Raw genomic sequence first — 15,299 nt, 5'->3', positions numbered from 1 at the left:
TCTGACTCATAAGTTTATTTCTTTCCCCATATACATATTCAAGTGTTAAGATTTCATGAAGATATTTATTTTTTATAGAATATAAACTCTAGCAAAACATTTACAGCTCGAACAATAATCAAATAAACTATACAGCACTCTTTTTCAGTTTTTATTTGTATTTTTGTAGTTCCTCGTAAACTGTAGAAACACACATAGCTGGTTCACATAGAGAAAAACTGCAACCATTTCACCATAAGTACACATTAAATGTCCCCACTGTGGTAGAGGACGGTGTTAACACAACTGGATGTTAAGGGCTGGACACCACACTATCATGGATAAGGTGCAGCCTGAAACGATCACGTTAAATATTTGGTTGACACAAGTTTTCATTACACAGTCTGTGTTACGGACAGCTTCATCTTTGTGTGTGTGTGTGTGTGTGTGTGTTTTATCTGTAATAATACTCTCAGTACAAAACTAGGTTGTGTGATTTTGAGACACCTCACCCTGAACCAATTGAAACTAACAGTTAAAACAATACCTTCAAGTTTTGAATCATGGTTATTTTTTTTAACTTTTAAGCACATAGAAAGTAATCCCCATTAGTTGAAAAGGTTAACGAGCCAATTTTAGGGGAGAATAATGTTACATAGTAAAGTTATAACTCACAGAGCAGAAAAACTGGTCTACGTCAATCATCTTTTTCTGATAACTGAATAAACAGGATATGAGGGACCATTCTCATAATTACTTGTTACCAAAAGTTATGTAAACTGCTGGGTTCCTTTATCCCATTGGCTTAAAGGACCATACTCCAGATGTTTTGCATGTTTTAGCTCCATAACTAGAAATCACAGGTATTTTACATAGTTGCTGATCATTTTCAAAAGCGTATGACAGATTTTTAAGTTCACCTGATGATAGATTTTTGTGATGAGGTTGTTTTGCTTTAAATGTTTGCTATGATTTTACATTTTTTTCTACCAAGTTTAAAGTCCGTGCAAGTTCCAATGCTTATTGAAATTAATAAAAAACAGCAACTGCTTGTAGGGAAGGGAATCACTCAAAGACTAATGGCATGCTTTTGAAACTGATCAGCTGATATAAACTATAATGATTTGTAGATAATGAGCTGAATATGGTCGTGTAAAGCTGCTTAAGGGACATCTATGTTTATATTTTCTAACTTTGATTGAAGAACAGATTGATTGAAGCTAGCGCGCTATGTTATTACTCTCTTACCATTTATTAGAATGGAATATGGTTCTAGTTGCTTTTGTACCAATCTACCGTTTCCATAGGCATCCATGCGTGAGTGTGACACCTTGAAAATACTATTCACTTTTGATGGATCACTTAACATGTCACCACATTGTGCCACGGCTTTTGATAAACAACTTCCATAAAAAGTATTAAATTGTATTAATTCATGATGGGTTAGGACCCACATGTCAAAAATTCACTGTCCTTCGCCTGCCACGTGACAGTAGCAGCGCAGCCTGTTAACGCCTTATTTACCGGATTTGTTTTGTTACATAAAGTTACTCCGGTGTTAACAGTTTTTGATACACTGAAACCTATGTGACTAACAAAGGTGTAACCTCACACAGTTTTACTTTACAAAACAACACTGGCAAATTACACTAAATCCTACTCCTGGACTTTTGACACGAGAACCACATAAATGATATGCTCTGCTATTTGTACATAAGGCTATGGAGGAAGACAGAAATCTACATACATGAAATGATAGTAAAAAAATAATATTCCATCACAGCTGAAATGCAAATATGTACATGTCAAATAAAAAAAAAGCTATGCAGACATAGTAGTTATCATAACATGACATAATACATACATGTCCACTTAGGGAATGTGACTGAAAAATGGCCATTAGGCACCTTCACAATACACAGGCACTAATATAATCATGTTAAGACAGAATGAAATACTTGAAATCTCAATCATAAAACTAAGGTTTTACTTCACCACCACAGACAGAACAGACTGGTCGTCTTTGCTGAATATTAAATGCACAATATATCCAGCAATAACAACCAGCTGTGGTTAATGACACATGCAGGTTCATCAACATTGGTTCATAGCGTAGGCCATGACAGTGACATTAAACTGTAGTCTCCATAGTATTATGTTAAAAACTGCATTTTTAGAGGCAACAGAATAAAGGGCCGAAACTGAAAAAACAGACAATGCTAAAGCAATTAGTAATTTGTTGCAAACCTGATAGAGAAAAAAAAATCGTATTTCAAGAAATAAATTAGAAACTATGGCAACAGAACTTTTATTCCTTTCAGTGCTACTACAGTGGTAAGTGGTTTTGCTTAGGCACCCACTGACAATACAAGTCTGCTAAATTTAAACAATACGCTGTACATCTCTGGTGTTTGTTTTTCATAAAAATGTGAGACCAAACACAAGCTTAAGACTGTCATCGTGAGGAACTGACATTAATGTGCATTGCTACAAGCTTAAACGACATTTAACTGAGATGTGTTTCACATAAAAAAAAGGCATAATGGTACTATACTGTAGATCAACGATAAGTTACAACTGCTGTCATGCCAGCGGAAAAATCGCGTGGACGCACAAACCTGGTTTCCAAGGCCACAGTTACTGTAGCGGTTTCAATGGAAACAAATTCTGACATGATGCCGTAGGATGGCTGTGTCGTGTTATACTTTATTATACTGTACGTACAACATCACATTTAAATCGCAATTAATATTTACTAAATGAATGTACAAAATATTAGGGACATTTTCCACCTCCCCCTTTGTGAAGTACATCATCATCAGTGGACATGAGAGAGTCCCTTATATTTAGTATTTTCAGTGTGTGTTCAACAGTCATGTTTCCTGCCCAAGTGTCCACCACAAAGACACTGGACCTGTATGTTTTTATGTTCAGGTCTATTATGTGTGGAAAGGGGAATGTTTCAGTTCACCCTCAATTCAGAGTTTAGGCTGAAAATAAAACATTCATACTCAAACTAAAGCATTGTCAGTGATTTTGGATTCCTGAATTGACTGATGTGAAAGTGAACTCACATTACTGATACAAGCAAAAGGCCTTTTAAACTCTTATTTTTAACCTCACACTGAGGGGAGTTAATGACTCCTCAGCTCTCGCGCAAAAAAATATAAATATTACAGACCCAACCACTGTGCATGTTTCAGTAATCACTAAAGCTAATGAAACATCCAGAGGGGGTTTACCAACCCTAACATTCTCCCTAGTCCACGTCAGATGCGTCGTTGTCCGATAGATGGTAGTTTGACCCTTTGACCCGAATGTACTCAACCTGCCGTCCTTCGTCTGAATCGGAGGCGCCGCAGGAACAAAGCTGGTTTTCGAACAGCGCTTCGATCTCCTCCAGACGCCGGGCTTTGGTCTCTGGCAGGCAGCCATAGATGAAGACAAAACCTAGCAAGGCCAGGCTGGAGTAGAGGAAAAAAGCTCCTGGGAAGAGAAAACAAAAGAACACGCCGTCACTAAGGAGAGACACAGACCAACGCAAGAAACGAGAGACAACACTTTTACTCATTTATGGACAGAAAAAGAAGCGGAGAGAGTCTGGAGGACGCTTATATTAAGAGGTTGACTGCTCCTGAACTTCTACACAGATGTGTGTGCGCTGAAAAATGAAAATGTTTCACCAGATTGATATATTGCTTTCAGGCTACTGGTCACCATACCATGAATGTGAAGTAGAAGTAACGTGCCCCTGTCAAAGTGGCATTGCAGCAGGGTTAACGGAGGCAGGAAATAACACACAAACGCACCCAGAAACAAGCGTTCACACACAAAACAGTGACAGAGGCTTAATGAGATTTCCTGGCCACTGTGATCTCTATTTTTTCCTTGTCAAAGCAAAAGGACATTTTAAACGTACGGACAACAATGCATTATGCTAAATACCTTTACCATTTCTATGACAACATAATTACATTTTCTTCCGTTTTCATTCACAGGGAATGATTTTTATAAACCGGATAAACGGCTTGAATCGATCATTAACTCGCTGCCGCTCAGGATGCCTCCACAATCACCCCTGATGGATCGATTGCCAGCTCCTCGAAAAGGTCAGCTCCTTCCTGTCTGAGGAGAAACCTGCTGTTGAGACACATTGACTGAGGAGGTATAGAAAAGGGTGGGGGGGTGGAGGGGTGGTCTGCAACACCTCGGGGTATCACTCAGCTGTTACCTCCTTGCTGGTCTTGACGTAAAGGTAAGGACAAATGGATGTTACACAACACCTGCTGTGGGGTTGTGTAAGCACTGATGAAAGTGGATGAGGACTGGCACCGCTGATGGCGGGGAGTAACGCCTCCTGACACAAGTGTTCGGTCTGATTACAATTACAGCCTCGAGTTCAGGTTGACTGGGTTTATAAGAAAAGAAAAAGCACATTTCTCTACTTTTGTCTCCTTTTCTTTCTTCCACAAAAATAAAGAAAATAATCGTTTTTCTCATAATCCTGCGGCCCATTAACTGACCGTAGTAGGTGAAGTACTGAGCCAGGTGGAGGAAGGTGAGCGACACCAGAATGTTGAAGGTCCAGTTGACTCCGGCTGCGCAGGCGTTCCCTGTGCTCCTCGCCCACAGAGGGTAGATTTCCGAGTTGATGGTCCATGGCATTGGACCCATGCCTGAGAGAGAGAGATAACGGGTGAGCCTGTCTTTATGAAGAGGTGGAGACAAGTTTAAACAGAGGAGCAGATGAGATTACATCCCTCTGTGTCTATGTGGGATATTTAAATTCCTGGAATTCATTTTCACTTGTAGGTGTAGCCAGCGGTGCATCAATGTGAGGCTCCCTGCCACAGTCACAGTGGAAACAAACAACGGTGCAAATCAGTAGCGATTGGCTGCGGTCTCAATCTGCTTTTTCAAAACCTGATGTGGATTTGTGGTCTCTGATTACCTCAGCCAGCAGAGAGGACAAAGTCCAGAACCAGACGAGGACACACTCTGATAAAACACTAATAATACACTATGTTATATTGCTTATGTGAGCAAAACCTAAATTCATATAGGACCAATCACTATTAAAAACATCTCGACATGGCTGAAAGATAAAAGTCACACTGATTGATCATTTCAAGCAGACGTATAGTCTCTTACCTGGAGCGAAAGCAGCCAGGTAGAGCACCAGCGCCAGTAGAACCATCCAGGAGTAGGAGGTGGGACAGTAATTGTAGGCCCAGTAGGTGTGATCTCTCATCAGGCTGGAGTTGGAGCATCTGTACATGGGGGGATGGGGTTGGGGCTTCAGTTAATCATTCTTGACATCAGCGCCCAGTTCAAGGTGCTAAATGTCATTTCACATTGTTATTAAGAAAAGTTTCTTCCTCCCCCAGCGCTGCATCCTCAGCGTGCACATGCTCGTGCTCACGCAGCATCCTGTGACTCACCTGCCCCACGCTGCTTGCTCGGTGGAGGCCTTATTGACGGGAACGCAGGAGGAGGTGAGGAGCGCCGAGCCGTTCTCACGGTAACAGAAACCACATCTGGGGTCCAGCATGCACGGCTCGCACAGCCTGCGAGAAACAAACGGCACGTACAACACACATTAGCTATAATCTCCCTGAACACAACCAAACACACTGCATTCCTCTACTTTCCCTTGTGTTTTCTGTATATTGACTTCTGTGGAATACTGACAAACGCTGTCTGCAGATGTAAAAGTGTAACATTGGGTTGGTGCTGCACGCTAATTCTGCAAATACACTTGTATTCACTGCAACAGAGAAGAGCATTCCACGCCCTCTCATTGAGACTTGCCTCATTACACAAATGAAATTAATGTACGGACTGTTCCCCAGATTCAGGAAGTGATAAATCAATAATAAAACAAATGGTGTGCTATTCACCATCATTATCTTTCATCCTTATCCTGTCTTTGTGCCTCTGTTTCGTCTTTGTTAATTGCCAGTTATGTGATTAGCGGTCCACATGTAACAGGGTTTGAAACACTGACTTAGTGACAAACAAGGGCGCGCCTTGTTTTTTCATGCAGCTTCTTGTGGTTCGTTGTTGCAGCGCCTGATGGGACCGCATGAAAAGCGTGTTTTGTTTCAGAGGGCTATTTTTGCCTGTGTGCAGGGGCACCTTGCTCTAATTACACACTGAGGTCAGTGAGATGAAAATAAAACCACGTATTAGTAGCTGAAGGAAGCAAAAGTAAACACTGAGGTAAAGCGAGGAGAGAGATGCAACAGCTGAGCTCCAGGCGAACACTCAAATCCTCGCAATTTGAAAATGTAACAGTAACTAGGAGGTGCAGGGTTTAGGGGGGGACGTTCGATTGATAATTCAACAACATATCCAAGAGGTTGCAGTACATCCTGAAACGGGATGTCCCATCCACAGTGAGTGTGTTGGAGGCCTGCGGTGGCTCCGGCGCTGCTGTGATGCTGCCGTGGTCCAGCGAGGGAGTGTGTGGGCTCTTATGGGGGTAAAGTGAACTCAGTGAAGCCACTACAGTGTGGTAAAAGCACTCATCTCTTCAAATTACCTCTGTGTTTGTGTTTCGAGCGTGGTGTGTGTGTGTGTTGCAGTGTGTGGGTGCTGGACGGCGGGTCCATTAGGTGTTGTTTGTTGTTATGATGAAAGACTCGTCTTTACACACGAGTTTCATCTGGTGTCTGTGTAAGTGAGAGCAAATTGGGACATAGAGGCAGCTGATCTCTGGCTCGCGTGGAAACACACTCAGCGTTGTCTGAGTGAGTGAGTGAGTGAGTGTGTGTGTGTGTGTGTGTGTGTGTGTGTGTGTGTTTGCCCTTTGTGGCTAATGGAGACAATGAAGTGAATTGGGTCTGATTTAGGTTGAGTTATAGGGTACGGGGGAATGATAAAAGTCATATAGACATGAGCAATATTTACACAGCATCTTTCCACAGTTGTTTCCATCTCCCCAAACATCAGCACAAATGTGTCATGACTACTATGACTCAGGCCTTTTCTGATATACAGACGAAGGGTAAAAGGCACAAATCTTAAAAAACATGGGTTATGCTTTTATTTTACAATACATCTGTGTTTCCATTTATATCTGTGCATAATATGCTTAAAAGTATCTAATTATTAAATAAACATCTCAAATGTATGCACCTCAATCCGCTGAAGGCGCATGATTGTTGAATTGTTCCACATCAAACACTGTAAAGCTCTTCCTTACTTTCTGTCTTTGGGATGGCAGTCTGCAGTGGGAATCCTCTCAGGTCTGCTGTCACAGCAACAGCTCATATCAATTTTAGGTGCAGGAGTTTTTAAAAACTCTTTTTTTGATCGTAACAGCATCAGAGTATGTGGGATAACTGTGCTGCAACTGCACAGTCATTTAGATTAGATGGCCAGTGTTTTGGAGCTGCTTGGAACCAAACAGTGTGTGTGTGTGTGTGTGTGTGTGTGTGTTTACTCACTGGTACTTGGAGCAGGTAGAGTTGGCAATGGCGGGGTCCAATGGGTGAAAGGTGACAGGAGGACTGTGCTGGGCAGATATCAGAAACCCGATGGCCAAAAGACTCAAACTCAAACATGTACCTGTTGAAAAACATTGCATACAATAACCACCGGTGGGATTTGAACACATCACGGCCTGATGCGGACATTTTGAGCGACGTACCTATGATGCTGCTCAGAGTGAGCTTCCTGCGTCCCACTCTCTCCACCAGCCACACTCCCAGCAGGGTAAACAGGAAGTTGGTGAGGGTGGTGAGCCCGGCCAGCCAGATCGCCAGCCGGTCATCCCGCACTCCCGACATCTGCAGGATGGTGGCGCTGTAGTACCTGCGGGGGACACGCGAGAAAATGACTGAATAACTGTTGATGTGACATTAGAACAAATATTGGTCCAGTCTTAGAACAGAAAACTGTCCTTTTTTTTTAAACCAGTACCAATGAGGGATAACTCCAGGTTCTTATTTCTGTAGTTGTGGCCAGTGTTTCCGTCAGTCATGAGAACACTGTTCCTGAGATGTGCGGACGTGTAAGTTAAGTAATGAAATGAGACGATCTGGCCTACGGAGGATTTCCGCTTTGCATCACACGCTGTTCCCGCCCTAACCATTGTGTCACAAAGCGCTGCACCTATTGCCTAGCAACCTTGACAACATGTAACTTCACAAGTAACAAGTAACAACTAACAATACTTACATTTACAAGTGTAACCCTTGGGCGCTCTGTCAGCATTGTTTGATAACATATTATTTTCATTGCCAGCGCACAATGAATCTTGGGATAGGTTGGGATAGGAAGGATCCACCTGTTGGAGTCTATGTTGCCCGGGATTTGAAGGAGCCTTCGAAATGGGACAGCCTAGTCGCGCAGCTGTGACGCAATCGGTTTTCAAATGCAGCCTCCATGGGGCCACTGCATTCATACACAGTTATAGTCTAGAATCTAACCCCTTGGAAAACCGCAAGGAAGTGTGTGTATAATTTTTAACCACTGGACACAGCTAAAGGTTTCCCGTTTTTATGCTAACCTGTGCTAACCACCTCCTGGCTATAGATCCTTGCTAAGGACAAGAAGGCCTCGTTTGAAGGAGCCTTCGAAGTGACACGAGCCTGTAGTCGCGCCGCTGTAACTTGAAACGCAGCCTCCGAATGACTCGGCCCCCGACTTGGGACACGGCTTAGTGGTCAGATTGTAAAGAAGTCTGAGTATTTGAATGAACGTGTACATAGGCCTCAAACCAATATTCTGATAAACAATTATATAACACAAATGATATATAAACAAGTATCATCATTAGTCAAGTCATTGAACAGGAACGCAACCGCACTTCTTATGAGCCAAACACTCATCCACCAATCACAGCCTCTCTACTTCAGCACCAGCCACTCATCTAGAGACAGTTAGTGATCAGCTATAAATAGGCTCTCACCAGTCACTTTCAACACCCCCCCCCCCCCCCCCCCCCCCCCCCCCCCCCCCGCTCCTCCCTTTGTCTGCTCTCATACAGTATAATTATCCTCGCAACTCTGGCACCATGTCGTTCCATGTAGGCAGATTACCTCCAATCATCATCAACAAGGCTCTAAACAGGCTGCGGTCAACAACACACACACCTGCATGGGGTCCACTTCCCGCTCCAATTATGATATCATGTAACTAAGATCTAAGAAACGCATGTGATGGGACTCACAAACACATACACCTGCAAGAACTCAATCTAAGGTGTCCGTATGGAAACTGTGTCACTGATTTGGGGGGGGGGGGCATGTTTTCGCCCTCAACAGCTTGTACACATGCACTCAATGCTGTCTGTATACAAAAAACCCTCAGAGGACACAAATACAAAGGAGGTAATACTCATTAAAGTACTAAAATATCTCCAGCATTGTCTGCCTCTGTGTCTCTACAGGCAACTCAGAATTAGCATTCTGCTTTTCATCGCTACAAAAGCATTGTTATCTCCCTCTTGCTCTTGCTCTCTCTTTCCCTTTCCCTGCCTAAAAAAGAATAAAAAAAGAAAGACATTCAACTGAGGGATTTGCATAACAACACTTATACTTTTCCGGTATCGAGTCAGACAGAACAGAGAGAGCAATGAGATGCTGTGAAAGTCTGGTTTAAAAGCCTGACCTACAGGAGCACGCAGTGATGGAAGTTACAAAAAGCCTTAATAGTCACCTGCAAACTTAGATATATAGCGGCAAATGCATGTCTTGAATGGAAGCACACGTAGATGCAGATTCATGACACACACACACACACACATACACACACACACACAAGAAATGACTTAGTTTTGGAGTAACAGCAGGAGTAAAAGCACAATTTCTGTTCTCAGCAGTGAGGCCTGCTGTGTTCCATCTCCAGCCCTGCATCTTACTGATTACAGCACACACACACGCACACACACATGCACACACACACGCACACACACACACACACACACGCAATGTTCCAACTTAAAAACTACAGTGAATAATACCCTGCAGAAACAAAGTGATCATTTTTCTGACCACTGTGCCAAGACACGTGTTTAATGTTAAAAGCATCTCAGAAAACAGGATCTTGGACTTTAAAAGCCCCCGACAGTGAGTGCACTTGTTCCTGCTTAATTCCTGATCTGATATCTGTGATTATCCACGCTCTGCACACTTGTATCCCCTTAAAAAAAAAAAAAAACCCTTGTGCAAAGTATTAAGTTGTTATTCTAGTAACAAGTGCAGGCAGTAATGAAGTGCTAACTGTTAGCAGGAGATAAGAAGGCAACACCTTGAGAAAAATACAGTTTAATTTCTGCTTGTGCTAATTCCTCGCGTGTCTGTGCACATCTGCAGAGAGCATCTCACAGCGTCAAGGGAGAAACAGTTGGGAGACAAAGTGAAATTTTGCTACGAGAGATCAATGCACAAAGAAGCGCAGCAGCTCAGTAGCCTAGTGGAAATTTCTCCCCAGATGAGAATGCATTGTTTTAATGGGTACACACAGAACATTGTGGTACAGTGTGTTTTTTGGGGTTTTTTTGTCGTGTCATTAAGATTCTTGAAAATGGCCTCTTGTTAATTTCTGGGAGTCAGTTTTGTTTTAATGCTGAAAAAGATGGAAGGACGTGACGGTGGCTGCGTTTTAATGAGCCGGTTTCTTTGTGAATGGAATCAATCCGACTGACAATAAGTATGTCAGACATGTAACAATGATTTTTTATTTATTTTTTTATTTGAAGTGACACAGACAGGAAATAAGTGAAACTTTTTGCCTCAATTTTTCTCACTGATATTGATGATATCCATCTTTCTTTTTTCACTGCTGCAAGCCTGAACGGGACAGGGTCAGGGGTGATAGCATAATATCACCCCTGATAGAAAGTGACACAACTCAGTCTGAAAGCCCCCCCCCCACTTGTCAACTATTACCACACATCACAGAGTGACAGGAAAGACTCCAAGCAGGACTCGAATGAAACAGACCTCTGAGGTGTTTCCAGACGTATTTTTATTCTTGTTGCTTTTCATTTTATGTGAAAATCAGAAAAACTCTTCATCCAAAACAATTGAGGGGTAAAAAAAAAAATACATTAAACAATAACATTTCTGATCACAAAGGAACCTGGTGTTTATAAGAGGGGTCATGGTGGGGGGGGGGTGGGCGGGTCGGGGGTCATAGGGGAGTCAGGACTGGATTTGATCTAATTACCTGGACCTCTGGGAGCTGCAGTAATCAAAACTGAACTGTTGCAGCAGTGATTTCATAAACCACACCGAGAGAAGCAAAATGTTAAAATGCTACGACTGATGCAGCCGTTCTGAGGATTAACTGAAAGGTTGTCGGTGCTCAACGCTTGTGGTCCCACGGTACATCTATCCAGATCCAGGTTGTTTTCATTCTCAAGAAAATGTTAATTAATGAGCTCAGCTGCTGCTGTGTTTGTTTGGAAAGAAAATCTACTGAGTCTAAATGCAAAGAAAAGTGTTGAGTATAGGACTGATCAGGCCAGGAGTTAATACAAAAAACACTGAGGTGAATTAAATTGATTCCAATAAAATCGTTGCAATCAGAAGATCAGCTCAAAGGAGGCGAATTAATCAGCGAGAGTGTTCTGCTTAGAGAGCAACTTCGCTGAACTCTGTTATTTGTGCTTTTGATCAACAGTACGCCATCTGGACAGAGCTGAGGGGATGGAGAGCCAGAGAGTCCAAAACACAGGAAGCTAACAGACTTTATTAACTGGAAGCATAAAAACACGGTGTACAATACTGCAGCAGTTCACCAACTATAGCCGAAGTAGCGACTAACCGACCCAGCTTCCAGCCAATGTCACTTTGTGCTGTGACCCCTGCATAAAGTATTTATCTCTCTCAGTTAGAACTGCACATAAGTTATTAAGCACAACCTTACACATTCTTCATTTCTCATTCTATAAGCGAAACAGCTTTGAACAAGAGCAGCTATTATCAACAACCGTATAAAGTGAGAAGAATAAGCTTTCAGTCCTGGTATGCCATCATTAGACACGGAGAGTAACAACAAGTACAAAGAGCCCTGTAAATATTCAGTGATGACCATTGTACTGAAATCATTGTAGTGTTAAAGCTCCATATAGTTCTTATCTTTTCTTTCCCTCCGCAAACACAAAACATTAAAATATTGGTTAGAAGGAGATTCACACTGTCTTTTTTACACAAATTCAGTAAAAAAAAAAAAAAAAAAAGACAAACACAAACACAACAGACAAACAGGCACACCCACGTCCCACATGCACAAACACACGCACTGTCTTTTACATAAGAGAGCCTGCGGAGCGTCGGTGCGAAGCAAACAAGGGAAAGGTGTGATCTGGCCCTGACCCCGGTCTGAAAATGGAAACATGGATCCACAGGTCTGTCACACCTCGAATCCAAACCTCTCATTCAGCACATTAAAGGAGAGTGACAACACAGACACGGGGGGGGGGGGAATTCAGATTAGAAGAGAGAGGAGCAAAACGAGGGACTGAAGATAGTGCAGGCGTGGGGGAGCAAATGGGAGAGTGACAGATGGAGGAGAAAATATGCATATACTTCCATGCATCCATTTTAAGGTCTTGTATGACATGTCACCACCTTGTCAGGTCTTCACTTACACCTATCAACACTAAATGGAATATATTAAATCCCTGAAACCAGACTCTAGCCGAACGTCAGTGTGTTGTAGAGGTGGCTGGTCCGTAAATGTATTTCTATCAGTGTCTATGTCATATTTCCCACTGAAAACGTCAATACACTCATTTGCGATGGAGATACAGCAGAGGCGTAACACACTTATAGATAGATAATAGACATGTTCTCGCGCCACTTTATCCCCCTCGTGCATTCGATCGCTCCATGCCGTTCTTTGCCCATTTCACACGGGTGGTGGCGCGAGGACGCCGCTGACTCATAGCTGACATTTACTGACACATTGCGGGATCGTCTTGGAGGCTGCTGACTCTTGGGAGTACGCAACATGTACCACAAGGAGGCTTTGCATGATTTAGCCCATTAACTGCAAAATCAAAGACAAAAAAAAAGAAAAAAAAAAAAACTTTACTTTTCTAACAACCGCTTTCCAAAGTGTTTAACGTTTCAAGGTTTCCTTCCCCAGCTTTCAGACACAGACTGTTTTCAGTTTATTTCAGGGTGATATGAAAAAATTTGTTTTTTTTTGGCTTTCTGCCCAGTCATACCAGAAAGTCGCACAGCAAAACTTAATTTCGTGGAAGCTTAGTGAGGTAGTGAATGGTAAAATGGAAACAAAGGGGCTCTGTTGGTGTTGCTTTTCATTCAGCAGAGTATATAAAACTGTACGCACATAAAGTTTTACTCACTATTGTGTCCAGGAGTCCCCATCAATATGTAGAACTTTCCCTTCCAACAGTTTTTGTGCGCATTTTTAATTTGTGCATCATAAAAGATGAGTGAAAATGACATTTAAAAATAATGTTTCAATATTGCAAAAAAAAGTTTTTACGCCTTAATGCTGATGTGTCAATAAAAGCGAAATGGAGACAGGCTTTGGGAATAACTCATGACATACAGACAATATCAGATATGTGCAGAGCGATGAGAAGACTGTAACCTTCTCAAACTAATTTGAGAAGTTTTCCATTTAATCCTCATTTGTTTGAGATTTGAATTATGCTCCTTAAATGAACGTCAACTCCTTGCACCTCTCTTCTTCTACAATCGTTTAATGGCATCCAGTTAGAGAATTTAGCGGCGCCAACTGTTTATCTTGACGAGCTCAACTCCTCATATCTGTATCACAATCAATTCATGTAAACATTTTTTGGTCATTGTGTTTTTAAAAAGATTGCCCTGCTGCAGGTAGAGTGCGCGGCATAGCATCCAGCTGGTACACTGGTATATACAGCCTCCAGGTAATAGCCACATGCTTGCACTTTAAGTCCGACACAAAGAAAAGCCTCCACCTCTTCCCGCTGACTCTTTTCACTTCTCTATGACGGACTATCCACCAAAACTTTTCTTTTCATCCAAGAGCAAACGAAGGCGAGAGGCCCGACTGACGGAGGGTCTCGATGCTGCCGGAGCGCTGACGGATGAACGATGACAAAAACCTGCGCGTGTGCGTGAGGGTGTGAAAGAGAAGTACAGAAGAAGGTTTCCCTATAAGACAGAACACTCTAACAGAGTGCTACTTATTGACAGAGCACTGATCCAATTATGTAACTTAATAGTATGGATTTAGAGGTAGATCAAGGGAGGGATCAACTGTGAGCCAACAGTGAGAGAGAGAGAGAGAGAGAGAGAGAGAGAGAGAGAGGGTGAGTGTGTGTGTGAGTGGGAAGTTGTGCGTGAGCGGGTGCAAATGAACGAGTGACCGGCTCAGTGAGTAAGAGAGTAAGTGACGAGGTGTGAGAGCGGAGAAACAGAAGGAGGCAGGGAGGGAGAGAGAGGGAGAGAGAGAGAGAAAGAAGAAGAAGGAAGGAAGTGAGAAAAGGATTGAAAGGCGAGAAGGAGAATGAATGGTTGGAGAAAACGGAGAAGGAGGGATGTGGGTGTGAAAACAACAGCAAGTGGACACACAGGAAAAAGATGTATAGGGAGAGACAGAAAGAGAGGCAGAGAGTGTGCAAGAGAGAGAGAGACAGAGAGAGAGAGAGAGAGAGAGAGAAAGATGGAGATTCTCTTGGGAACTGGCCTATTTTTCAAATGAATGCAGAAGAACAACAGAACTGCATCACATTTATGCTCTGGAACATAAACGCTCAGCCCAAATAGGTACACCGCAGATTGGTTGTTCTCATTCAGAACACACACACACACACACACACACACACACACACACACACACACACACACACACACACACACACACACGCAAAGCATCGGGTGTACCATCTGCAGATGTCTGTCTTCATCACAGAATAAAAACACACTTTGCTCTGCCTGGCTGACCCTAATAAAGTGGCCAAAATGTTAACAGCAGCAACAACAAAGAGTATTTACAGTGTGACCAACCACAACTGGTCTGTTTCAATGCGTTTGGGAAAACTTGGCTGCCTGGGCTCCCTATAAAAAAGAAGGTATTACAATCTATAGCGACACGAGTGATGAAATCCTGCTTCACGGTGGCAAAAGACTGATAAAAGAAATATCCAATTTAAAACTCGCACACTCGTACTACACCCACATTTTCCCTTCGCTTTTCCGGCTTAGGTCTCCTTTTCGGACTGCGTGGGCGTGAACAGACTGTGCTTGACTGACGTCTCTCTCACTCCTCCCGTTACTTTAACAGGCGTAACCACTTTGCACCATTGACCAGTAGCATCGTGTTGACAGCGCTGACTTTTGGAGGCA

The 15,299-nt window shown here is 42.7% G+C and overlaps 1 protein-coding gene across 2 annotated transcripts in view; it reads right to left on the bottom strand.

Annotated features, from left to right (window-relative positions):
• LOC130163158 (proton myo-inositol cotransporter-like) overlaps window positions 1–15,299 on the bottom strand; it is a 67,982-nt gene continuing 52,683 nt past the window's right edge. For both annotated transcript variants that reach the window (XM_056367067.1, XM_056367066.1), the window contains 6 exons: window positions 7,634–7,797; window positions 7,431–7,551; window positions 5,421–5,546; window positions 5,131–5,249; window positions 4,503–4,655; window positions 1–3,465 (listed from right to left, as the gene is read on the bottom strand). In XM_056367067.1, coding sequence (XP_056223042.1) covers window positions 3,239–3,465; window positions 4,503–4,655; window positions 5,131–5,249; window positions 5,421–5,546; window positions 7,431–7,551; window positions 7,634–7,797 — 910 coding nt within the window. In that variant the 3' untranslated portion in view covers window positions 1–3,238. The remainder of the gene's footprint in view (window positions 3,466–4,502; window positions 4,656–5,130; window positions 5,250–5,420; window positions 5,547–7,430; window positions 7,552–7,633; window positions 7,798–15,299) is intronic.

This window comes from Seriola aureovittata, chromosome 22 (genome assembly GCF_021018895.1).
Source record: "Seriola aureovittata isolate HTS-2021-v1 ecotype China chromosome 22, ASM2101889v1, whole genome shotgun sequence".
Lineage (NCBI taxonomy): Eukaryota > Metazoa > Chordata > Actinopteri > Carangiformes > Carangidae > Seriola > Seriola aureovittata.
The sequence above is the reverse complement of the archived record's forward strand: the minus strand, read 5'-3'. Positions and strand labels throughout refer to the sequence as shown.